At 24.5% G+C, this 27,967-nt stretch overlaps 1 protein-coding gene across 5 annotated transcripts; it reads right to left on the reverse strand.

The window, feature by feature from the left end:
• Nucleotides 1-721: 721 nt before the first annotated feature.
• Nucleotides 722-27,506, reverse strand: LOC145834107 (uncharacterized). 5 transcript variants are annotated; one of them, XM_082941458.1, is made up of 21 exons: nucleotides 27,363-27,506; nucleotides 25,609-25,811; nucleotides 25,218-25,292; nucleotides 24,944-25,061; nucleotides 23,315-23,435; nucleotides 18,297-18,348; nucleotides 14,323-14,481; nucleotides 12,699-12,820; nucleotides 11,647-11,734; nucleotides 10,673-10,758; nucleotides 10,183-10,302; nucleotides 9,734-9,904; nucleotides 9,371-9,540; nucleotides 7,707-7,817; nucleotides 7,399-7,472; nucleotides 7,145-7,301; nucleotides 6,420-6,551; nucleotides 4,796-4,840; nucleotides 4,637-4,740; nucleotides 4,137-4,241; nucleotides 722-1,371 (listed from the first exon to the last, which is right to left on the reverse strand). In XM_082941458.1, the coding sequence occupies exons 1-21, from the start codon at nucleotides 27,475-27,477 to the stop codon at nucleotides 1,189-1,191; spliced, it is 2,511 nt and encodes an 836-aa protein (XP_082797584.1). In that variant the 5' UTR covers nucleotides 27,478-27,506; the 3' UTR covers nucleotides 722-1,188. The 5 variants fall into 5 exon arrangements, with proteins under 5 accessions (XP_082797584.1, XP_082797582.1, XP_082797583.1 ...); XM_082941456.1 differs by having other exon boundaries at nucleotides 7,399-7,475; XM_082941457.1 differs by having other exon boundaries at nucleotides 7,707-7,820.
• Between the last annotated feature and the right edge of the window lie 461 nt (nucleotides 27,507-27,967).

Below are 27,967 nucleotides of genomic sequence, written 5' to 3' on the forward strand. Positions count from 1 at the left end.
AAACAAATCAAATAACGAGTACAAAAAACGATCATGTTGCACCTAAAACTACGATCGGCGAATATTTTTATTTTCGAAATTTTGCCTGCGACTACCAAACTCCTGCCGACCTCTGGTATAAACAAACAAAATACTTTCCTGTGTTTAATTTTACTTAATTTATTTAAACAGGCATGACTCTAATGTTTCAAGTTGGGGACATGTTTGACATTCATAGCTTACCAGAAAACTATGAGAGGTGTTGACTAAACTTTAAGTTGAATACTTAATAACAGAATTTTTAAAGTACTTCTAATTATAAATAAACAATTACTGTACTATAGATTTTAAAATAAAATATCATTTCTTCTACGTAAATAATTAAAGTACAAGATTACTATGAAAGTACTTAAATAAATTTAAGAAAAAATAAAATGTGTTTTGTTATATTTTTTTAAATACTAAATTATTTTTATAATATTTTTTGAGTATGTTTAACTTATAAAGAACTAAACAACAGAAACTAAAAGCATGTCTTTTAGTATTAAACAATTAATCTTTAAAGATAGCATTACTTCACCAATATAAATAACGAAAGACCGAAACGTATGTAAAATACTTTTTTTCACAAGAAAGTACTCTAAAACTACTAAACTAACAAAGTTAATTAAACAAATATAACTCAACTTCAATTTTATTAAACTAAAAAATATTCAGTTCAAGATAAACAATTATAAACGACTATGTTATAAGATAAAGTGCATCTGTTAAAATTTTAAACTATATTTATTCAAAATAAACATAACAGCAAGTATTCTAGTTTAGTAACTTATCACTACTCGTCATAACTACATGTAAATTTATATGATACTCAAGTGGCATTTCTTTACTAAACTTGTTAAAATTAGAATGTTTTTCACAATATTAAAAAATAATAGCTTCAATTGAGATTATCAACTACTACACAACTATTAAAAGTAATCATAAGTGACTTTAAAAAACTGCTACTGAAATTTTATAAACAAGCTTTTAATTGAAACTTAAACAATAACATTCTTGTTTTATTACATACTGAAATTAATAAAAAGGCTTAAAGTAAAAAAAGAAAATTGTGTGTAGTGAAAAGCTGTTTGAGAACCATGCATCTTAAAAATTTAGGTATCTTAACATTATTCAATAAAATTCAAAGAAATCTATGGCTTTTAAAGTTTACAACTTTTGCCGCTTGCAACCCTTTTCATCTTCATCAATCAATTTTCTTTTTTCGGTTATTTTCGAGCAAGACTGCCACACTTTTGTTGGATCACCGGTAACGGGAATTATTTTTTTAAGTGCAGCTGGGAAAGCAAACAAGCACTTAAATCGTTTTTCAAGCATTCTTGATGCTTCTACCTTTAAATTATATTTAATACATGAATCATTATACAATTTGATGTGTTTGATTATTTTAAACACATCTTTTTACAAAAACGATTTGTTTTTATTATTTATTGACATACTTTTTTATTAATATATGTAAAATATTAAATTTTTAGCCTTGGTAATTATAAAAATAGGGTTGCCAACTGTTTTGGCAAATTTTCTCTAGGTTTTCAAAATTTCTTCCAGGTTTTTAAAAGAACATGTTTTAAGGTCTATTTTTAGTTTAAAGTTAAGTTTAAAAAATATAACAAAAAAAATTAATTTTTCTTAAATTTATTTTAGTACTTTCGTAGTAAGGCTCATCAGAAATTGTATCTTACTAAGTTAAAATGTTTAGAAATTGAAACAAAATCATACTTTAATTTAAAGTTTTAATACTTTTAAAACTCGGAGAAACCAACGAAAAAATACTTCTCGGCGATTGGGCAACATTTGTTGGACTATCCTGAATGTGCTAAAAATTGTAGAATAGAGAATTTTTCAATTTTACTTAGAGCGGAGAACTCTTTTCAACTGCATGTTCTGGAAGCCTTATGTATTCAATCTTTAAGGCCCAATTTATGTAAGCAGAAAAAGTTCGTATACCAAACTAGACTTTTTAAATCCTTATTTAAGTAATTTTAAAGTAATTAATTTCTTATTAAATTTCATTATAAAGTGTAGTTTTAATTCTAATTTTTATCTCTGGTTTATTTTAGAATGTTTTTAATCTAACGAGTTTTATTAGTATACCAAATGTATACAGCATAAGCATATAGTTAATTTTTAACATTCGATTATTACGTCATTTTATATTTTAAAACTTTAAACTACAGTATGATTTTATTTCAATTTATATTCATTCTAAATTAACAAGATACAATTTCTGATGAGCCTTACTACGATAGTACTAAAATTAATTTAAGAAAAATGATTTATTTATTGTTATATTTTTCAAATAAGTTATGCCCCGGAAAAAAGCTGTTCAAAATTTAAGTTTAAGGTAAAAAAATGTATTAAATAGTAGAAGGATATTGAAAAAATATCTAAAAACTTCTTTAAAGGTGTTTTTTAATAAAAGAAATTTGACCACAAATTTTTATTTATATGATAGATTTTTTGTGCCAAATCGAAATTTTACTACTTAACATGTATATGTTGTTAATATTCCAGGTTTTTCCAGATTTTTTAGCCTGAGTTGTCAAGTTCCAGGTTTTTCCAGGACTCCAGGTATTTTAGCAACCCTGAAAAAACAGATGATCTCCACAAGAAGTGTAGGTAGCAGTACAATTGTATTAAAAAAGATAGTGTTTTATTATGTCCAAAAAGAGTTTATATATAAGTTTTTAATATTTATTTAATTATACAACAAAAATTTTTAATATTAAAAATTTAGTTAATAAATAATTTTGTTGTAGTTGGCGGGAAATTTTTTTGATAATGTATTGTGTACAGCTTTTGAAACCTTTATATGAACAGCTCTACAGAAGCATATGAACTTATCACTGATTTTATTTAATAGTTAACTATTAAGGCGATGTTAATTGTTTTTTAATGGTCTCATTCTGTAGAAAAAAAAAAGATTTCTTTTTGCACTTCAGAAATTATATACAAGGTTCCCACTAAAACTTCAAAAAAAAATCATTGGGAAATCCTTAAAATATAGCAAATTTGTAGGGAAATTATCAAAATAAAAACATTAAATTTTAAACGTTACGAACATACTTTTAAGGTACATAAAGTAAAATATGTCATTAACCGTTTATAAGCAATCTTAATAAAAAATTTACGAAAATTCGAGGGTTTTTGAGCTCTAATGTTGGCTAAATAAACAAACTTTAGATAAACTGTATTAAATATAAAAGAAGAAAAAACATCTATTAGGTGGCGCCATGGAATAACATTTTTACTGAGATTGCAAAGATTTTGATTTTAAAAAATAATTAAGTTTTTTACGTGTTTTTCCACCACGCGGTCACGCTGTTTTGGCTTTCAAATTTCAATCACCAAGCAAAAATAACTAATTTCTAGGAACTTATAGGGATTTTTCAGAAAATTGCAAATTTCTAGGGATTTATAGGGAAGTGGGAACCCTGTATATAAGAAAAAATAAGCAAGTTCGACAGCTTCTGTATGGAGTGTAAAAATTAAAAACAACAAAAACAAACACCTTTAAAATTTTTACAACTTTTATCTTTTATTTATAAAAATTTTACAGTTTATTTTTTACTAACTATTTTATAATTTACATACAGTAACTTTTGTAGCGTTTAAATAAAACTATCGTTTTTAGTAGAGGTTTAACTTTTGATGTTGTGTTCTTTAAAATCCAATACACAAGCAGAGTTTTTGAAATTTTTTAAAAATTATATACTAAAAACGTTAAACCTCTTGCTAAATGCATATATTTGTTAATTTTATAAATATTTTAGAAATTTAACTATGAAAGGTTGAAGTCTATACTTAAAAAACTGAACAAGTTTCAAAAAAACAGAAAATCTAATTTTATAACAATTAATAACACAATACATGTTTTAAGCTTCCGTTTAAGAATCAATATCAACTTTAGTAAGACAAAAAAAAACACTTTAAACCTATCCTTCCTCTTATGGCAAAAAAAAATATTATACATAATTTATTTGATAATTAGGTTATAATACGTTTTAATGCTTAAATTACTTTAGGACTTTCAACAACAAATTTAATTGTCTAGCTTTACTGTAAACAAAAAACAATAATAATAACACAATTCTAACTGGATAATAGTCTAATACGCTGTCGTTTTCAGCAGCATGTTTTGCATCAGATCTTCCAATGTATGTAAAAAAGTTCATTGAATGCTCCTTTAACTTTTCCATTTGCTTTAAGAAGATATTAAGTAAAACATTAAAAATTTAGTCAAACATAATTAGATTATACTAAAAATACTCACAATTTATTTTAAATCCGTACAAAATTTTTGAATAAATAAATAGCATTTAAAAAACCCAAGAGATTAACTCTCTAATTTAATTTTACAACCAAAATAAATATCGTTTTTTAATAGTTTATTTCATTTTCATGAAGTTTTAAACCATTACTCTTTTTATTTAATAAAATGTTTAAAAATATACTACGAAACTTTTCTAAACCCAGCTAAAGTTAAAACATTTATTTTAACTAACAACATTTTGAATTTGATACCCTATTTTTTATATAAAAGTTAAAATTTATAAGTTAAACAATGTTGTAAAAAAACATAATACTAGAAACATACCCTAAGCAATCTGCTATAAGACTTGAGTGTACCTCCGTTTGGCTTTATAGCTTCCAACATTTTTGGATTTTTGTAGTCAAAAAACCTTTGGGCTTCATTCTCTACTTATTTTATTTTGATAATATAATTAATAAATATAAAATAAATAAAAATACTTACCACCCCGTAAAACGTTTACAGCGCCTTCTGCATCAAACTTCAACTCTAAAAATATATACATATATACTTTGCTTTTACTTTCTACTACTTCATTAATAAATAAGCTCATTGATGTCTACTTTTAAATAGTATAGATATATATATTATATCATAAAAAAGTTTAATATATCTATAAAATAAAAATCTTTTTTTTCAAATCATATCATTAAGAAATAAGGTGTATTTCAAGATGCTTTTAAGCTTTTAAAATGACTAAATGTTTTATTTTAACATAAAATAGCTTTCATTGACTGTAAAAACTTCTTAAAATACTTTGAAACATAAAAACTTAAGACTACAAAGGTCTACAGCAGTTTTTGTAGTCCATGAATACGATTGTAATAGACGGCTGTTATAAAAAGAAACTAATATAAATTAACAGACTATGACCATAGATGTTATATACCGACTAATGAAAAAGCATTTTAAGTATTAAATGAACAGAACAAAAATAGCTAAGAAACAAAAACTATTACCCTAAAGTAATAAAAACACTATGAGTGTAAATTATGATAATGTAAAGTGGTGAATATAAAGAAGCTATTTTTATTTATTAGGGAGCTATAAAGTAAAAAGGTAACTAAGTAGTTAAGGGGAGAAATCTTATTTTTTAGTTTATGCCAAGTGGACGATTATGGAATTGATTTTAGGAAACTGGAGTTTAAATTGTATATTGACTTGTTTAAATGTTTCAAACTAGCAACTGTTAGGAAATTAGAAATTAAAAAATATAATATAAAGCCAAATTTATAGCTTTCATTAGACCAATCTATAATTCTACATCTAGAAATCCTTATCCGTGATCGTTAGTCATAGAATGTATTTTTTTAACATTAAATAAAGTATACTACCAAACTTGCATACTTTTTTTTATTAAAAAAACCTTAAGGCACTAAACTTCCAATAATCTTGCCGATTTGGCATGTCAAAACATTAAACTATATTTAGAAAACTCTATAATGTACAACATAAAGGTCTGCGATCAATAAAAATTTCTTCAGCACTTTGATAATACTTCTCTGCAACTAAAACGTTTGTATGCTTTAAAATATTTAGCTTATGATATGTCTCGATTTACACCAAAAGGTAATTGTGCAACTTTTAAAACATTTTTTCTTTCTATTAATGCATTTGTTTTAAAGAACAACAATTTCCAGAAAAAAAATTTTTGTAATAATTTTTAGTTAAGAATACTATTTTGTGTTGTTTTTAAGCAACCTATATATTTTACTGTTTTTACTGTTATTATTTAGTAATCATTAAATACTTTTGATAGTTAAGTTGTGCAATCAGTCTAGAAGTGGTAAAGATACAAGTAGTAATTAAGCCAACATCTAGAACAAATCATAAATTTAGTTTTTACAAATAACTAAAACATATATATGTTGTCCTATTGTTAGTAAAAATAGTTATTAAGTCAAAGTCTAAAATTTAACACTAAAATAGAATTAAAAATCTCTCAAAACAGATTCTAAAAAATGATAGGATATTTCAATATAAAATAAAAACTAATATTTTAACGTGTATCATTAAACACAATGATAAAGTAAAATTTTATAAAAAAAAAATAATTCAAAAGACTTACGTTCAGAAACGTATTCAAACGAATCTTTACGATCAGGTTCAGAAACCCATTTTCTTTTGTAGGCTTTAGATAATATGTTCATAGGATGTCCTGGAACATCACTTAACCTTTTAAACGGGCAAATCATTGGCACTGTTTCAAAGTTTTTTTAAGGTTGGTAACAATATAGCATTGTTTAAAACAGGGCTCGGTAAACTCGCAGGCCACATGTTTTTATTTTAAATGGAATGTTTCCAAGAAAGGTAAAACTGCGGTCTGAGAACATTCAAATTTAACCCGCTAAAGAAAACTTTGAAACTTATATTAGATGTTTTGAAAGTTGAAATGAAAAGCAAAAAAGGTCTTAGGTGCAATTTTAAGGAAAATTGAAACTTACACTAGATATTTTATGTCTACTATAAATATTACAAACTAAAAATACAACTGCTACCCACGATATTTTCATTTTCGAATTACAACTTACTACTTAGAAATGCCTGCCAAGCACTGGTTGAAAACAACTTAAATTAAAAAAACTATTAATTTTAAAACTGACTTTTTGTAGTGATTTTTATTACCCTGAACCTTTTTTTATAAAAATTTCTGGAAAACTTTATCAAACTTATATTTTAGCAGTTTTTTTAAACCTAGGAAATCAAAGCTAAATGAAAAGTTTTATTTGATATAGCTTTAAGAAAAGAGATAAATATAACTATTATAGAATAAAAACAAGCTCTCCAACATACCAAGTTCGTCAACAAAGTTGTTTAAATCGTGAAGAAATTTTTTGGTGTAAATGCTGTTCTTTTTACCACCACTTTTTCGTTTAATACCTTGCCTGCTAACTTTAAGATCAGCATAAGCATGCATCACATTGTTTGTTGTAAGATCGTTTCCGTTATTCTTTAAAAAAATATAACTAAGTTATTTTGCTTTACTTAATAAACATAAAATTTCTATTGTAATTTTGAAGGAAATTTATTTTGACTTATGCTCTTACCATTGTTGTTTGCAAATGATTGTCAACTGAAAATCTACTAGCGACACGTGATTTTGCTCTAGAAATACGAACCCCTGCTGTAATTTAAATTTTTGTACTAATTTAGTTTAGTTAATCACGTATGAAGCCAATCCGTAATTTCAAACTAAGAAAACCATAGCAAATGGTTTGTTACAAAAAATATCAAAATTAATAAGAAAAAAGTCAAAATACAAAATAAAACAAAATCTATAATCTTTTATAGGATCGATTTAAATAACTGATAAAACAATTTAATACTTTTAGAGTAGAAAAATTTAAACACCAACGTTCACTAGTGTCATCATAATCAGGTATATCTAGTTTTCCAACATCAAAATTGTTAACTCCGCCCCTTTCACCATTTTCATACATTCTATTTAATGACCATTTTGCAGCTGCTGCTATGTGTATGTATCATAAATATATTTTTTCTTCAAAATCACAAAACAAGTGAAAAAAATTAAAAAAAACTATGCATTTTTAGTAAAAATATATTTGTACACATCACGAACGTAGCTTCGTACGTTTCTGCATCTGCAGCAACGTATATTAAAAAATAAACGCTTTGTTATAACTAATCAGCTTAAAAAGACTTTTATCAATCTTATTACGCATTTATACTTAGTTTAGCACTGCTAAAGATATTATTTAAATATTAAAAGTTTACTATGCTCTTTAGCATTTTTAGTGTGTTTAAATGTTAACAAATAAAATTAATTAAAACTTTTTGATGTAAAATATACTTTTTTATAGATTTTTTAATTGAAAAGCATATAATTTTGAAATCAAACAAAGTTTATGATTTTATTAAATTATAGAACAAGAAAAAAACAGAGAGGTTGCAACAAAGTTAATGTTAGCAAATTTTATAACACAAAATCAAAATTGATAAGAACTTAAGCTAAGAGATATTATAAATCCTTTTAAGTCATGAGTTCTTAAAGTAAATAAAATGCATCATGTCAAAATCAACTTGATGTTTGTAAAACAATTCTTTATTTTTGAACAAGTTTATAAGTTTAAGCAGTTTTTGTGAAGCCATTAAATATTTTAATATTTCAAGAATTAAAGAATTACTTTTGTATAAATTAAATTAATAATTTAAGTTATTTTTTAACTGGTTTTTTATTAAGGCTATTAACGGGTCTTGCTTTAATTTATAAATTTGTCTTACTTTGTAAGTTTTAACTAAGATACATTTGAAAGATAAAAATATTTAAAGAAGCATGTGAGATATAGGGAATTAAAATTGGTGAGATAAATTAAAATATATGCATACATGTAGACATAAATATGCAAAGTAAATGAATCTTCTTTGAGGAACATAAAATCATGAAACCAAAGTTTTTAAACTACAAGAAAAAAATGTTGTTATTTATATAAAGTATACTTTTTAAAATAGATTTTCCTGATCCATTTTCACAATTTCGGTTAATCTTTGTTTGTTTTTTTGTGAATTTTTCACTAAAATGTGCTGAAAAACTTTTTTGAAATGATAAAAGACAATTATTATAGATGTTCAGAAATAATTTTAATTTAGAAATTTTTTGAGGTTTGGAAATTTTTTAGGTTATTTTTAATTGGGAGTGACTCAAATTGTCATGAAGTTTTTATGAAATTCGATATTTGATATCAGGAAAGTCTGTAAATTTTTATTATAATAGTTTGTAACCTTCTTTTTTATTTACCTAAAAGCTTGAACTTTTAAATTTATACTTTTCGAAGTCTTATTTTAACTTTTCTTTTTTATTTGGGATGATCATTGAACCGTTTTTGCACGAGTTACATTTATAATACAAACTTGATTATATATTTCAATGTTGAATCAAACCTCAATACAGTTTTAAACTTTCGGTACTTAATTTCAACTTGTAGCTTCCTGAATTTGTGGATTAAGCTTATAAAACATCAATAAATTAATTGCAATAACCTGCCAGTAATGTTAACTTACTACTAGAAGAGTTTTGTAATTTGATTAGAAAGTTATCAATGATTTGTGTTGAGCTTCCGCTTTGGATCTGCTTACGAATGTGCTCGATTTGGTCTCTCAGATTCATACCCTCATAGTTGTACCCACAAATTATATGGTCATACTTTGGTCTGCGGCCTTCCTGCTTCAACCTTAGAATGATTTAAAATAATTTAGCATAGTGAGTTCGAAAATTACTGTATAAAAAAAAACTTAGTGAACTAAAATAATATTTTTAGTAAAAAAGATTTTTTAAATTTTTCTATTCAAAATTTATACTTAAAAGTTTTATGGTACAATATTTTACTTTAATTGAATAACAACAAAATTTTTGTCTAAACATACGCCATAAGTTGTTTCCAGCGCTTGATTACTTGATATTCATTTCTGTTTGGCATTTTATTAGCGATATGAAACCAGGAGTCTAATTTATCGACTTCAACGAGCTTTGTTAACGCGTCATCCTCCTCTTTTGTGAAATATCCACTCATTTTTGTGCTTATACTGTTTGTAAACCTAACAAAATTTGTTTTAACTTGTTACAAACATAAATTTATTATTAAAATGAACTAGCAATAACTACAAAATAACACTCTCTTTACAGATATTTAATTATGATGGTTTTTAAAGCTACATTTTTATCAAAACTTATACAGACACATTTATACATTCATTAATGCTATAGACCCCTAACACTTAAAAAATGCTTCCATATATTGACATAGTTAATATAATTAAGTATTTTTAAAATATTATTTATATTATAAAACTTTTTCAGAAAATTTTCAAGCCACCTTTCTCTTATTTGGGCGTCGCTACGTCCTTTAAGAATTCCGGAATCTCTAATTCTAGCCCAAGCAGGTCCATAAGTACAATACGCTCTAATAAGTTTAAAATCCTCATCTAATGACCATCTGTGTAAGTATAAAAATTTAAAATACTAATCTTAAAATGAGGTGTTGCGATTAATTATATAATACTGTATAAATAAAAATAACAATGTATTAGATAAAAGATATTAAGTTCTAGTTTAAATTTCGATATTTAATATTAGTGTTTGTGCAACTATTACTAAAAATACAAAACTAACAAACACAAACTCAATGATAATAGGATAGCTTAATTGTTTATTATTTAAACAAAGTCAGCATCTAGAAAATATCTGACCGTTTTTTTTAATGAAAAAAACAAATAAACATTAAGTCAAAATATTATACAAGTAATTTGAATATAATCACAATTTTAATAAAACAATATCAAAAACCAATTAATAAAAGCTACTACTTTTTATGCACAATTTCTGGATTGAGAGTTTTTGTCCATCTGTGAACTAACTGCTGTTTAGATCTACTTTCCATGTGGCAAGCAACCTGTATTTTTATTAAGTGACAACAAACTATCAGATAAATTTTAGCTAAAAATATTTTCATCTAAAACTTATTTACTTAATAAATATAATGGTAGCACTTCCATTTTTTAGAAAACTGCTAATTCTACTTTTGATTAAATTAATGATTAACAATCAAATTAATTTTTTGTTTTAGCGTAATTTCTAATTGAATCAAACAAACAGAATTGCTGCTCAATCAGGTAAAAAACTGTTCTGAGTGACCAAAAACTAGCATGAGTTACTATAAAGTATCCTGAGTTAATTAAAACCTATAAAGAAATTTTTAAGACTTTTCCTCAGTTTACTACTACCTTAGGCTTCTGCTTTTTTTTTGTAAAACTCACTAATACATATTTGCAGAGTTGATAAAAATATTAATAAGTAGTAAGATGCTTAAAACTTCAAAACATTGATGATTTTAAAATTGTATATGCATGTAGAGCAAGGTTTCCCAAAGTGAGTAACATTGCCCCTTTGGGTAATAATTAGTACAAGAGTCAAAAAGTAAATGATTAACTAACAAAGGGGTGAAAACAAAAAAGAGTTTTGTAAACCCTGATGTAGAGTTAAGTAGCATATTTTACTGCACTTTACTTTTTTTATTCTCAGATTGTTCATTCATATAAATATGTACAAAAACGTTTTTGTATATATAAAACCGTTTTCCTTCAAATACGTCTTTTTTAATGAGTTATTAAAAAGATCAGTTAAACATGAGTTATTAAATTGAGTTTAGAGGAAGATTTCATTAAAATAAATACTGGTTTGTAGTTAATAAGTGTTTTTTTTTACAATTCAAGTTAAATAAAAACAATATTATTTTGTTATACCATCAATATTTCAAGTATTTTAATTTAGTAAGACAAACTGTGCTGTATGGAATTGTGCTACCAGCTCCAAATTTAGATACATTTGTATACAATTGATAATCTTCTTTGTCTGTCCAAGCTCTTTTACTGTAATAATTTTATCAAAATCTGTTTTAATTAAGTTTATGCTGAAAGAAACTATAATGAAAACAAAAAACAAACACAATCGTATGTTATTAAAACAAAAAGTTTGTTTTGTTTAAATAATTTTAAAAGATACTTTAACAAGAAAACTTTTTTAAAGATTACAATGCAAATTTGTATAAATAATACAATTATTGTTTTAATTAAACACGGTTGCCACTCGTTTTTTCAAAAAATTTTCCAGGCTTCTAAAAGTACACATTTTTGTGTCTATTTTTAGCTTCAAGTTAAGTTTAAGGTAAGAAACTGTGTTAAATAGTATATAAACATTGAAAAGATACTGTAAAGCTACTTTAAATATGATTTTTATTAAAAAAAATGTTTGATGATGACAAAATTTTTATTTATATGATAAATTATTTTGAGTCAAATTGAAATTTTTCTACTGAACATGTGAAAATTGTTAAAACTCCAGGTTTTTTTAGTGATTTTGGTACAAAGTTCCAATTTTTTGTCAAAATTTCTCAAATTCCAGGTTTTTCCAGGTTTTTTTTGCCTAAATTGTCAAATTCCAGGTTTTTCCAGGTTTTCAGGTAAAGTGGCAACCCTGAATTAAAGTAATTCAAAGCAATATATACAAATTTCTATACATAAACTTGAACTGAAATATATTGTTTACTCAATAGAACAAATTAGTATTTTTTTTAATTTTTACCATTTTTACATTCATTATAACTTTAAAAACGTTCAAAATACACCTTTATTAACTTGATCAATAATAACTTGTTTTAAACAATTTTATTTTTAAGTAAATGTTTTTATAAACCAATGACACCAAAGTCATCATTAACACGGAAATTATTATCATAAGGAACTAATTAAATTCATGTATAAACTAACGAAGTATTATCTTATAATTAATACTAACAAAATTTAAACTTGGTAAATAAGCTATTTAAAAACTAACCGAGGTTTTATTTGCTTCAAGTATACACGATAGCAATCAAGTGCAGTTCTACCTACCATTTCCTCTGCTATTTTTGTCCAATTCATTTTTTCTTTGTGCTTTTCAATTAGTAACCTCAGTTTCTGTTTAAAAAATTTAAAAGTATACTTATATTTTTCTAATGTTAAAAAAAATAGGTTATGTTAGATTACAGGTGGGAAACGCACGGTCAGCCAAGCAGAAAACTCTAGTAAGAAACATGTGTTTTAACTACAGGATTGCCACTGGTTTTTAAGAAATTTCTTCAAGGTGTTCTGAGTTTTTCCAAGGTTTTTAAAAGTACACAATTATAGGTATATTTTTAGTTTAAAATTAAGTTTAAGGTTTAAAGTGCTTTAAGTAGTATAATAACATCAAAAAGATACTGTAAGCTACTTTAAATGTGTTTTTTAATAAAAAAAACGTTGATGATGACAAAAAAAATTATAAGAGATTTTCCTGTCAAATCAAAATTTTACTACTTAACATGTTAAAATTGTTTAGATTTCCAGGTTTTTTAGTGAATCTTGTTAAAAAATTTCTCAAATTCTAGGTTTTTACAGGCTTTTTTAGGCTAATTGTTAAATTCCAGGTTTTTCCAGGTTTTGTGGCAACCCTGTAACTGGTTTGAAAACTACTATATGCAAATGAAACAAAATTGAGTTTTGTAACAAAAATTGTGAAACTTGCTCTTGTTTTGATAAACAATTAAAAAGTAGAGACTATTAAAATACTTAAAGTTTGTTATAAAGAGTTTATAAACGATTTAACAAATATTTACTTCAAGACTTATTACGTGAGTCGCAGAATCTTTTTTTCTAATAAATCTGGCTCCGATATACTATTTATAGTAAATTTAGCCCAGCGACTAGAAACGTTAAAAACCTACAAGCTAGATCAATGTCTAAAGAAAAACTAGCTATTTAAAAAGTTTTAATTATTTATTTTGCATAAGTATTTAGTTAATATAATATCTTTTTTAACCCAACTAACAAAAAAGTTTTGAACTTCATGTTATATACAAAGTTATTTTTTATAAATTTAATTTATATATCATAAATAAACTTATTAACATTAACTAGAGAATTTCTATTTTTCTGCAACTTTAAATAAAAGTTATTTTTAATATTGTTAATTCGATTCTAAATAATACGTAAATAATCATAAAACTATTTCATTTTAGTATCTAAAAACTTGCTAAATTTATATTCACATGAAAAAGTATCAGCCAACTAAACTTAAATTACATTGGTAAACAAAATTTGATTAAACTATATTGACATGAGTATAAGATTGATATTAAATTGTATATTAAAGATTAATTTAAACAAAACAGAAATATCTTATTTGCAATAAGAAGCTTTAATTATATTTGGAACTTTTTATTAGATTGTTGTTACGTTAATATTTAATCAATAAGCAGTTATTTTGAGTATTAAAAACTTTATATTTATATAAATTTTATAAATATGTTAGATACCGTTGCACAGACACTGTAACAAGCTTATTCTCTGAGTATATAACATTGCACTAACTCATAAAATGCAAATGTTGTCATAATTTACATTACAATGTATGCTAGAAATGCTATATACTATTAGCTAACTTCAACTTCTTGCTTATCCATTTTCTTTTTTTTAATGTCTGGTCGAAGGCGATTAATCCACTGCAATTTACAATTCTCCGGAGTATGTTGACCGTGAACTGCTACATTTGACACAGCACTCCAGTCTATCAAACTTGGATCCTTACATTCTCTCACCTCCTAATTTAATAAGACTTAAATACAAATGTTTAAAAATTATAAATTAATAGTTTGTTTGTTTAAAGATATCCGAACGAAAAAAGTTAGTTGGAATTTAAAGATAAGAACAACTTGCAAAGTACTTGCTTAATTAAACCGACGTACATTTCTTTGTGTTAAGCTAATAACACAGTTTAAATGAGTTTTCCATGAAGTTTTCTAAACACTCTCCATGGAACAGCTTCATGTATTTAGAAAGCTTCATGAAAACTTCGTGAGTCTGAGTTATTTAAAACCAGAGAGAAGTACTATTAAATATAACATTTAGGAACTAACTATTGGATAAATCAAGTATTTTGCATATTGTTGTTTTTGTAATACTTTAAAGAGATAAGATCATTTTGTAAGTAAAATTTGTAGTATGTTTATTGTAGTAATTAAGTGTTTTAAGTTTTCAATCAATTGTTTTTGTATTGAATAGATATTAAAACTAATACAGGTAGAGAGTTTTATTAGCAGCTCTCAAACAAACAGTAAAACTAAAAGCAAAGGTTTTTGAACATTTAGAACAAAATGGTACACTTATTGAGTTTTTTTTAATGCAACTTTTTATGAAATACAAAAACTATAATAACGAATATAACATTAACATCGCTTTATCAACTAGTTCAGATTCCAAGAAGCTCTGACGGTTATAAAAATATTCTTACAGCTTTATATTAGTACTATATTATTCGCATTGATATCCAACTAGAACCTCACAGGTAGAGTCCATAGCAAGACTTGATCAATTTAGTAAGTATATTTTTAGCAAGCAATATTTTAGCATTTTTTGAATATTAACATTGATTTTTATATAAAAGTGTTAAAAAGTAGTTATAACTGTCTTATTACAGACCTCATATTTTCAATTTGTAATTTTTATACGAAGTTTCCGATACAAACGTTTACTAACAGCAATTTTTATAGTTTATACGTAACAGGGTTGCCACTGATCAAGCTGAGAAAAATTTCCTGACTTTTTACTAAAACTTTCCTGACTTTTCTAAATCAAACTCTTAATTTAAACTTATTCTAAAATATATAACCAAACACTTAAAACTATATAAAACTTTCAATATAATTTTTACACAAGTTAAATAAAACATCAGTTTTCAAGTGTTCAAGTAGGGTAGTTGTTTAATATGTAAATAGAAAAATTTTGCAGTTTTATAAAGGATATTTGGTTATTTTTTACCAGATGATAGCATTGGAAATTAAGTGATTTTGTAAATTTCTAGGTTAATTTGCAATTTTAGTCTGACCTTAAGGAATTTTTAATTAATTTTTTACCATTTGAAGGCTTTGGAGAATAAGGAATTTTGTAAATTTTAACTGACAAAATCTAAATTTTTTCAAATTTTGTCAAATTTCCTGACCTTGTGGCAGCCCTGCGTAACTAAAAAACCTAACTCAACCTAAATTTTAAAGTTTTGAATTACAAATTTTCAGACACTTTTTAAAAAGGATCGACAAAAATATGTAAAAAACTAAATAATAGTTTATTTGACTTGATGTAATAAAAAAACTTATTTAAATTTTTGTTCAATAAGAATATTATACTCTACTTTATAAAAAAAGAACAAATATATTTTTTATCTATAAAACCAAGTTTTGCTAAAATATCTTGTCAGTTCATAAAACAAACTAAAAACTTCTGAAAAATATATTGAAAAGTCATAGAATTGTTAATTAATAAATTAATTAAAATATTAAGCGAAAACTATGCAAATCAAAACAAATTAGTATCTTAAAGTAAAAGCTGAATAATTAATTAAGTGATAACTGAAGTATGTCATAATTTAGAAAAATAAACTATAAACTATAATGAAAAATCTAAAAACTATATAAACTATAAAAAACTAGAATTATAAGACTGTAAAATTAAATATTCTATGTTAGATATGTATACTTACGGTTTAAACAGGTCAATAAATTTGGTCTGCTTAAAGAGTATAACTTATGTAACTAAAAATTAAGTAAAATATAATAAATGAAAAGTCTTAATGAAAAAATATTAGTTAAATAATTTAAGATTACTTAAAACTAAAATATAAAGAAAACTTATTTAAAACTATAAAATGGTAAAACTATATTTTTAGTTAATAATCTTTTTTGCGTTATAATCAAACCGCCTCCTATAACAAATAGTTAAACTTTCTGTTTTATAGCGTTTATATCTGAAAAAATACAAAAGTTAAATAATGAAAATTGTTAGAATAAAGATATAAAGTATGATAAGTGTGACTAGTGATAAACAAGGTCCGTCCTTTCATTTCATGACGTTATTAAGAAAAAATTTCCATTGTAATTCAATACTCTTTTAATCATTTGATTTTTGGGAAGTAGTCGATTAGATCATAACGATAAAAGTGTGTAAATTATACTATCAAAATTTAAACCTAAATAGATATAGTTGCTTAGTGTTAAAATATTTGCTAAACTTATGTCAGGGTGGCCACTAGTTTTTGGCAAACTTTCTCCAGGTTTTTAAAATTTCTTCCAGATTTTTCAGAATTTATTCCAGGTTTTTGAATGTACGTCATTTTTTGATCATTTTTAGTATTTAAGCAATCTTAAGTTGATGCATTTTTATAGATTTAAACTACAAAAACGATACATTATTACTATTATTTAATCTGTGTTTTATTCTATTGCAAGCTGTACTATTATTTTTAATCAATTTCTTTAAAGTTCTTCTTATATTATATGTTTTGGTTTTTAGAAAACAAATAAAGAGATTTCTTCTAATATGATTTGTTCAAAAGCTTTTATGTTGATATATAATATAAATAGCCATATACAATCTAGTTAAAATTTGTTGCTAGCTATAATTTGTAACTTTTCTGATATTATTTATCAACCTATTTAATTAAATAATATATTCAAATTTTCAACAACTAATTTAAAGTTAGGTAAAAATGAAATCATAGCTGCTATAAATACATTGGGCATACAACATTGCATCAGTCATTTTCATTTAGCTCTGCTTTTATTTTTCTCTTACTCTTAATTTTTTGTTATTCTTAGTTTTCTCTTAGTTTAAACTCTATCAGTTGCATTAGTCAGAAATAGGTTCTTGTTGAATGACTTAACATAATATTCAAACGAAAGTAAAAATATTATTTAATTAATTTAAGTCATAGTAGCAGACATAGTCGCGAGAAACCGCTGTTGGAATAAAGAAAAAGCAGGATTATATTATTAAGTCCATACTCACTGAAGCGACCGTTTGTGAGTAAAGTCCGAAAATTTTACACAGCCAAGTTGTTCACAGTCCAACTTCTATTAAGACATCGACAACTTGTTGTAAGATTTTAGTCTACGCTCGTTTGATCAAAATTTCGGATATCCGGTATAGCGGTTTCTCGCGACTATGCCTGTCTGATGAGTCCTAATAAGGACACAACCGGTTGGGGGTTGTTTCAGATTCTGTTATTGATGGTCGTGTAGTGAAGTTCATTATCTATTATAACATATTTTTTTGTAAAAATTTAATCTAAAGCAAAACTTTTTACATGAATAATTGGTAAAAAAATTATTGTTTAAAAATATTTTTTGCTTTTATTATACACATTTTTTAGTAACTAAAAAAAACTTTAACAAACATTTTATATTATTAAAAAAAACATCTCTGCATAATTTAAATCCAAAAAACCCCTAATTTTAAACTTAATACAATAATTGTAAGTAGTTTCTTTAAAACTGGACTTTTCAAGTTTGAGTCATACAAATGGCAATTAAAAATAATAATTTGGTTGTACGCATTGCATATACAAATTTTATCTAAAAACAACCTCAGGGGGGTGATCCAATTGCTTTTGAAGATCCAGAATTCGTCGAACATACCTTAAAAATATTATGTAATTACTTAGATAACAATAAATATGTTACTTTACTTAATTTTTTTTCATCATGAATAGAACTTTGATAAATAATATTCTGTAAATTGCTCATTTATTAAATAATGCGATAAAAGACCTAAATACATTATTTTGATGCAAAAAAAGGCTAAATGACCAAAATTAACCAAAATCAATACAAAATAGCCTGAGTCAGCAGCTTAATAAAATTCTCTAAAATTTTTGCAGCACATGTTTATAATTTATTTTTATTTAATATTTATTTAATAAATATTTTGTTCAATAGTAGTTTAAAATCACTAAAAGCACGACTCAAAAAAATATCTTTGGAAACTCTACTTATTACACAGGCTACCAAAATTTCTTTTTTGAAACTGTTTTACTCTAAATAAAAAAAATTGAAGATTTTTAAAAGCATATATACTGAACTGGGAATAAGCGTATCAGTGGGTGCATGAGAACTCCAATTTGGACATTTAAAACTCTGATAACTCTAAGTTTTTTTTGATTACCTCTTTTAATATGTCTTCTATTAGTTATGTTAACTTAATTACTTATACTTTTTAAGGCATTACTAAATATTAACTATTTTTAAAGTAAGACTAAACAAAAATGATAAACTTGAAAAATTTAGATTGTTTAATTATTTTTGAACTTTTTCTTTAAAAAAAGTTTTTTCTTTTTTTTTCATAATCTTATTGATTAAACAGCCTAGTTTTTTTTTTATTCGTTTAAGCTTTTTTTTTTGTGATTTGGCACCTTTTAAATTTATATTAAAATTTGATTTATCAGATTAATTGCTAGATAACCATAAACTATTTAAATTTAAATAATTACAAAAATATACAATCTTTAACAAGAAATGTAGAAGTGCATTTATTAAACATACAAAACATAATTTAAATTCAACATATTAAAATATAACAGCTCAATAACTTTTTTTAAACGCAAACAGTGTTTTGCTCAAAGAGTATCAGTAAAATTCTTATTCAAACGGAACTATTTTCAAATACAATATTCTATTTGAATAAGAATCTTAATTGGGCATAGGGGGGTCCGACATTTTTTTAACTAAAAATAGCATTGTATCTTAAATGAAAGCTTAAAGTACAAACTACAAGCCAGTTTTTATAGAATTAAAAAATTTTATTTAACTTTTGAGATATTGTGATTTTTATAAAAAGTTTCTAATACAAACATATGGACCGCAAACTTTTCGGGGTCAATTTTCTCAGAAATTTCAAAAATTACTAAAAACCTATCTCCTCCTTCATTTTTTGAGCTAGACACCTCAAACTTTCAGGAAACGTTTCTTTTGTAATTTATAAGACTTTGAATGTTGGAATTTTACTTAAAAAATGAAGGAGATAGATTTTTAGTGAAATGGTCTTTTTTCGCATTTTTAGTTTGCGCCTTCCATTAGGAACCTATTGAGGTCACCGATTTTGATCGCTTATATCTTAAAAAAATACTTTGAATTTTTTTAAGCGGTTAAAAATATCTGATAGCTCAGATAAAACTCTATAAAATAAGATCTACTTGTAAAAATCAAGGTGGACCCCCCCCCTATGCCCTTAAGCACTGATGAGCTTTTTGAGCAAAACAATGTTTGCGTAATAAAATTTAGAAAAAATTAAATACAATCTATTCTCTTTGTATAAATAGGGATCTCTGTTTATTGTTTTTAAAAAAAATACAAATCAATAACATGACTCAAGTAAAAATAATGACCCAAGGGTCATTTTCTTACTTGATCCAAAACTTTCTAAGGTTATATTTTTTACTTGTTCAAACTTTTGGGTTTTGTTTTTACTTATTTAAGTTAATAAACCATGAACAAAATAATGACCAAGGGTAAGGGTTAGGGGTACAGTGATAGTAAAAGACAAACACAATTAATATAAATAATAATAATATTAAAAAAAATTTCCTGATCAACGGTATGAAGAATTAAGGGTAACAGTAATAGTAAAAAAACTAAAAAATTTAAAGAGAAAAAAAAATTTAATAGTAAAAAATAAACAAAAAAAGGTAATGCTTCTTTACTATTCGTTCTAAGAAGTTAGGTAAAACTGAACAATTTTATTTTATTTAATATTTTAAATGAAAATAGTTTTATTTTTGTTTGCTAAGATATATTTAAGGTCATTGTTTTTATTTGTTCAAAATTTCGGGGTCATTTTTTACTTGTTCTGATCAAATAAAATAAATTCCCCCACGGCCATTATTTTTACTTGGCAGTTTATTTAACCTGATCCAATAACACTAACTTTAACATATACCATCCTAACTATTAATGTCATCATAATAAAATATAATTTCAGGATTCAAACGAAGTTTTAAGTGCATAACCAAATTTAAGTTCATATCAAAGCAGAGCAAGCCAAAAACCAAAAAAATAATTAATAGTGTATATCAATACAGAAAATTTGACAGAATATATGCGGTATATAAATTAACTAAATCTCACCATTGAAAACTAAACTGACTATATTTCATTTAAGTTTTTTTAAAATTAGCCTGAGTGTGTGACAACCCTTTAAATAACTAAATTTATATTTCACACTAAATTATTTCAATAGAATAAGTAAACTAATTTACAAAAAGTTCATTTTTAGATTGAATACAGTTAATTTAAGAACCAAGATAAATTAGTAAGAATGCATTTCTCTAACTTTTTATCAATATAATATTTTGTGTAAAAAAAATGAAACTGATTTAAGAATTCGAATTATTAATTATTATATATAAAAACAAATTATACAGTAATCTTCCTTTATTCTACCAACATATGTTTCTGTGTGTCAACGAATCAACACACTTCAACTGGGTTCTGTAAAAAAATAATTACTGTAATGAGAGAATAGAAGCATAGAATAGAATGTGTATACATGTTTTCATTAAAATAGATATTTTCTACAGATAATAGTTATTAATAGGTAAAATACTTAATATTAAATCCGACTGTTATAAAACTATATAATATTTATGATTATTAAGTCTAAAATAAGTAAAGTAAGCTAAATTAAACAACAAAACAACAAATTATAATATAAACAAACAACTCACGTTAATGGGAAAGATAACTGATTCAAAATTTATTGTCGTTAACTAATGAAAAATGTATTAATTGCAACTAATAATTACGTCACAATGTAAACGAGGTTATTTAAACTATTTAATTTGTATTGCAAAGATCAGTAATTTAGTTTTTATGTAATCTATTTTGAACAAAAATAAAACATTAACCATTAGATAGTTGATCAATAAAATTCAATAAAACTTAACGACGGTGAAGGCAATAAGAGTCACAGAAACTCGATGTAACATGTATATTATATATTGAATGTTTGTAATGATTGAATCAAAGTTATATAGAATTAGGAAGCAGATTTATAATATCTGTAATATTACAGCTATATTATTGTAATATTGATATTATAAATTAAACAGCCGACTCCTACTTTACCAATTAATTATTTTATTAATTATAAAACAAAATATATATTAAATTTAGTTCATTATGATTTTATGTATGTCGCTGTAAATAAATTATCGGTCAGTACATCGTAAGCCTAATAACAATTTTTTTTTTTTGTGTTTTGGTTTTTTCTTAAAGTTTAATTTTTTCATTTTGATTTTTACATTTGAACTAAATCTGCTTCCTAATTCTATATAACTTTGATTCAATCATTACAAACATTCAATATATAATATACATGTTACATCGAGTTTCTGTGACTCTTATTGCCTTCACCGTCGTTAAGTTTTATTGAATTTTATTGATCAACTATCTAATGGTTAATGTTTTATTTTTGTTCAAAATAGATTACATAAAAACTAAATTACTGATCTTTGCAATACAAATTAAATAGTTTAAATAACCTCGTTTACATTGTGACGTAATTATTAGTTGCAATTAATACATTTTTCATTAGTTAACGACAATAAATTTTGAATCAGTTATCTTTCCCATTAACATGAGTTGTTTGTTTATATTATAATTTGTTGTTTTGTTGTTTAATTTAGCTTACTTTACTTATTTTAGACTTAATAATCATAAATATTATATAGTTTTATAACAGTCGGATTTAATATTAAGTATTTTACCTATTAATAACTATTATCTGTAGAAAACATCTTATTTTAATGAAAACATGTATACACATTCTATTCTATGCTTCTATTCTCTCATTACAGTAATTATTTTTTTACAGAACCCAGTTGAAGTGTGTTGATTCGTTGACACACAGAAACATATGTTGGTAGAATAAAGGAAGATTACTGTATAATTTGTTTTTATTTATATTCCAGTGAAGTTACCTCACTAGGATCTTTTGTTAACAAACGATTAAAACTATATTTTGAACAGTTATTTATTATATAGTTCTTATTTTTTTTTTAAATTTAAGCTCTTTTTATAGTTAAATAGTTTAGAAATATGTAACATGTACCTCATTATACTGTATTTCTATTTATACTCGCTTTTGTTTTTCTTTTTTTTTATAATTTAAACGAATATTAAGGAGTTACTCTTCAAAAACTTTGTCTTTGACAATGAAATATAATAACATGTACCTTTTCTAATTACAATAAACTTTTTTATTAAAAAAATTAAAATAGCTTCCAATATTAATTAATTTAAATTATGCAATTAGTATATTTATTCATAAAACCTTATACTAAATAACTAAAAAAAACTTCTCTTAAAATCAAAAATAATTTATTCGAAAAATTTTTATCAGTTAAAGCACAGTTTATACAACTTTAACTTTTTTGCTGGTGTAAACACTATAATAACTTTAAATGTCATCTATTCGTTTAATAAATATATTATTTACTATTTCATTAATATTTGACATGGTCGGAATTTTTTTAACACTGAAACCTGGTGATAAATTTAATAATAAATTTGCACTTTTATTATTATTTAACAAATATCAAAAAACTACTTTGGATATTCGGCCTCGTTTACTAGATGGTTTTTAATTTTGTAATCCAAATGTTCAATTCTAGAGCTAATTGGTTCAGAATGTTTGGAAAGTGCATTGTCTTTCACAGTTTTTACCAATTCTGTAACAAAAACACAAGTTTAAAGATAAAAACTAAGAAAATTAAAAACGATTTCAAAAAAGAAGTGATCAATAATATGTTATCATCAACCAACATGCAAAAGCATTCAAACTTTTAATTTATAATGCATTTAAAATATCGCATTAATAACAAATTAGGACCTAGTACTTATTAGATGTGGACAGCATACAGCATGCTAAGCAGAAATACCTTGCTAAAATGTATATTTCCAAGCTAATAAAAAAATTTAGTAAACAGATAAAATTGAATGTTTTTATGATAAATAATTTGAAGCATTTTTTTAGTCTGATTTTCAGTACACAATAGATTATTAGATAATAATTCCAATACAGTATGCAGGGTTGCCAAATGTTTTTAGCAAATTTTCTCCAGGTTTTCAAAATTTCCTCCAGGTTTATAAAAGTACACATTTTTTGGTCTATATTTAGTTTAAAGTTAAGTTTAAGGTAAAAAACCTTGTTAATTAGTATAAAAACATAGAAAAGGTACTGTAACGCTTTTTTTAAATGTGTTTTTTAATTAATAAAATTTTGATGATGACAAAATCTAAATTATCTATATCAGAAATTTTTTGTGTCAAATCAAAATTTTACTACTTAACAATAAATGTTTAAAATTCCAGGTTTTTAACTATTTTTTTTAAATAACAGGTTTTTCAGGTTATTTAGCCTTAAATGTCAAATTCCAGGTTTGTTTCAATTTCCAGATAAAGTAACAAAATCAAATAAAAATTAATAAACTAATTAGGAAACACAGTACATCGAAACAATAAATAAATAAAATTAAACTATACAAACATAAAACTAAAAGTTTCAAGAGTAATTGATCGTTATAAAATGTTTCATCTTTATTGAAGATAGCTAATAACTCAATAGTTTATTGTCAAAAATTACTGTACTGTAACAAATTTCAGTAAACAATCAAAAATTTTAAACATAGGAAGCCACTTTTTCAAGCCATAAAACCAGCCTGAGTAACATTAAATTAGCTTAGTGTTTTTAATAAAACTATAATAAAATGTATTGCAAGTATAAAACTGAAACAAAAATAACCTACAATACTTAAAATATTCTTAATAATAACAAAAAAACTTATCATTAAAAACAAATATTAAGAAAAACAATTGATTTTAAATTTCTATAACCTAGTCTGAGAATTATAGAAAAATTCAACTATGCATGAGTTTTGCAAATAAAACTTTAAACAAGCCTGTGTCAGCCTAAGTTCCTAAAAACTTAAAACAAGGCTGAGTTAGTGACAAGTGAGTGTGTGGCAACCCTGTAAAATGGACATTAATTGCTATTTTTAATACTTCACAAACTTAATTGTTTTACTATTTAAGTATACTAAAACATTTCTTGAAGTATATATACGTATAAGAAAATAAATAACTACAACAAACATAAAAATTTATATTTAAGACTATCTTTATTTTTTCACTATAACCTTTGTTTAATCTATTAAGCTAGTTGAACTGATAAAAATACCTTCAACTTGTCTTGGTGTCAACTTGTAAGGTGGTATAGCCCATGGATTGTAGTCAATTCCCATTAAAGAATCTTTCTTTACCTTATCAGGATTTCCGGGGCCACGACCCTGCGAATCCTGTCCAAATTGACTTCTTATTATTATAGCAATATTTTTTTCATTCTTGAAGAGTATTGACTTAGCTTGTCTTAGTGTTTAGTTAAACGTTTTATGAAAACTTACTTCTATTGTAAGCTAAATTTTAGTTTATGTATCTTAATCAAGTGAACAAACTCTAAATTTATGTTTGTATCCTCGCTCTATATTTATTGCAGATCTAGAAATAGCTTGGAGAGTAGACTTTCCAACCTTAAAATAAATTGAGTAATGTTAGCAATTGCATTAATTTTTATACTTTATAGTTTAAAAACAATAATCTAATTATTATCAAATTTTTTTAAATTTTAACGTAAAATTTAAAGTAATTTATTTGAATTAATCTTAATCTTGAAGAGTATGAATCATTTCAAATTATTCCCTTTTAAAGACAAAGAAAAAACTTTCCTATAAACTCCTTATTAAATAAAAAAGCTATTTAAACCGTTCATTATTGAAAAATACTTTTAAATCATTATTTGTAAAATGGTTTATAAAAATTTCAGTTTTTGAAAATTATTTATCATACACTTATATCTTTTAGATGATTTTCTAGCGTATTCAGTCTGTTATACAATGAAGTCTGTGACTTTTCAGTAGATTGAGCTAGCTGCCGATAAGTTTGACAGCTAGGGTTTTGAGATTTAACTGTCATTTTCAAGTTTAAACTTGGATTGTTGGTACCAATTTTGTTAACTTTAGTTGACTGAATTTCGGAGTTTAAGGGTACACCTAAAAATAGAACAAGTTTAAGTTGACATTAAGCAGTAATGTAGTAAAATTTGATAAAAGAAAATTACAAAGCTTAGTTTATTGACAAATTATTAAACTATTTATAATATTTATAATTATAATAACATTATTTAATTTTTAATGCTTATAAAACTTAATTTTCTTTTTAGTCACTCAAAAATTTTTAAATAAAAAACATCAGAAACAATTACATAATTAAAAAATGGTCCAGCACTAAGTAAAAAGCGTAAAATTTAGTTAAATTTAGTGTTTTTAATGACTTTTACTTTTTTTCAACTTTATCCATGGAAAACCTAGTGTTTTTTACAAAAATTGCAATACAAGAAAGTCTAGGAAAGTGAGAACCATCTTTATGGTATCAATAAAAATACAATGAAAAGCATTTGCTATAAGCACTGTTAAACTAAGTTCAGGAGCAGCATTCTAAAATCAATATAATATATACTAACCCTTCTAAATCCTTTTAATGGCTTAATCCTAGTTTAGTCACTCAATTAATAAAACTCATCATTAATAATTCTATATACGATAAAAAAATTGGGTAGCTCAAATAAAAGAAAGAAAAATTCAGAAATATCCAGTGTTTTTATGGTTTTTTTTTTTGTAGAAAATCAGTGATTTTTCCTAAAAGTTTGATAATTCAGGTAATATAAGGAAATTAAGGGAAATTCATTGTATTTAGATCTCTGTATTTAAAGAATGTTTTCTAAAAGAGCTTAATTCAGCTAGCCTCTTATTTTAAGCTTTAAAAACTTTTTTTTTTAACAAATATATTAAAAAATGGAATTAGCTAGATTTTCAGTTCACAGTATGCATATTATACAATACTTTCATTACAAGATGTCTTTTTAACAGTGTCTATTTTACAGTGATTCCTGTTTTATATAAGAAACTAAATTGTGTTAAAGAATTTAATTTTACTAAGAACTTTAACTCTATTCATTATTTTTATAAATTAATTTCAGACTATAAGGTAGGGAATATCCGAGCTTTTTAAAATAAAATATTACATTTACTAAAGCTCAAATATAAATTACAAGTAAGTTTTCAGGCGAACAGGTATGGCCTGCCATTAGTAAAACATTTTCAACCCCTACTCTAGATAGTGCTTATATAGTTTGAGAAATTTCAATATTAGCTTTTCAATGACAATTTACTTTAAAATTGACTTTTAATATACTTAAAATATCTTAATTCAAATTGATAGCTTATACTTATCCAATGAGTAACTTTCTTTAGTAAATAACCTCTAACCTTAACAACTACATATAATTGTTTATATTAATCATAAATATTTCTGGAGATATTATTCATTGACAAAACTTTAGTTAAATTCTAAAACATACAGACTCTATAAAACTATATCAGTGAGGAAACTAGCAATAACTAGCCTAGTTCAAGTTGTTCTAGGTTTATCCTGATTCTTTTTTAAATATTTAATTAAATAAAGTAAGCATTAGGGAATGGCAACAATTCAATACTAAAAATACTTATGATTTTAATAACAAGTTTTAGTTTGTTTAAACTTACTTAAACACCCATTTGTTTCTAAATCATCATCTTCAACCTCTTCTTCTACTTGATTATTATAATTTATATTGGTACAGAGTTGCATTGGCTCCAATTCTTCACAATCTTCATCCATTATTTTGTTTAAAATTGAGGTTTTACCACTTAAAAAACTAATTTGTTTTATATATAAGCTAATTATTTAAGAAGTATTTTATTTAAAATACATGTTTTCAATATAAAAACACATAGATAAAACTATATTAGTACGTTAAGGGCATAGGGGGTCCAACATTTTTTTTACTAAAAATTACATTGAATCTTATATGAAAGCTTATAGTACAAACTACAAGCCAGTTTTTATAGAATTAAAAAATCTTATTTAACTTTTGAGATATTGTAATTTTTATAAAAATTTTCCGATACAAGCGTATAAACCGCAAATTTTTTGAGGTCAATTTTCTTGGAAATTTAAAAAATCACTAAAAATCTATCTTCTCCTTCATTTTTTGAGCTAGAGACCTCAAACTTTTAGGAAATGTTCCTTTTATAATTTAAAAGACTTTGAATGTTGGAATTTTAAAAATACTGAAAATAGAAATTTTAGATAAAAAAAAACAAAAAAA

This window comes from Thalia democratica, chromosome 4 (assembly GCF_965202585.1).
Source record: "Thalia democratica chromosome 4, ktThaDemo2.hap1.1, whole genome shotgun sequence".
NCBI lineage: Eukaryota > Metazoa > Chordata > Thaliacea > Salpida > Salpidae > Thalia > Thalia democratica.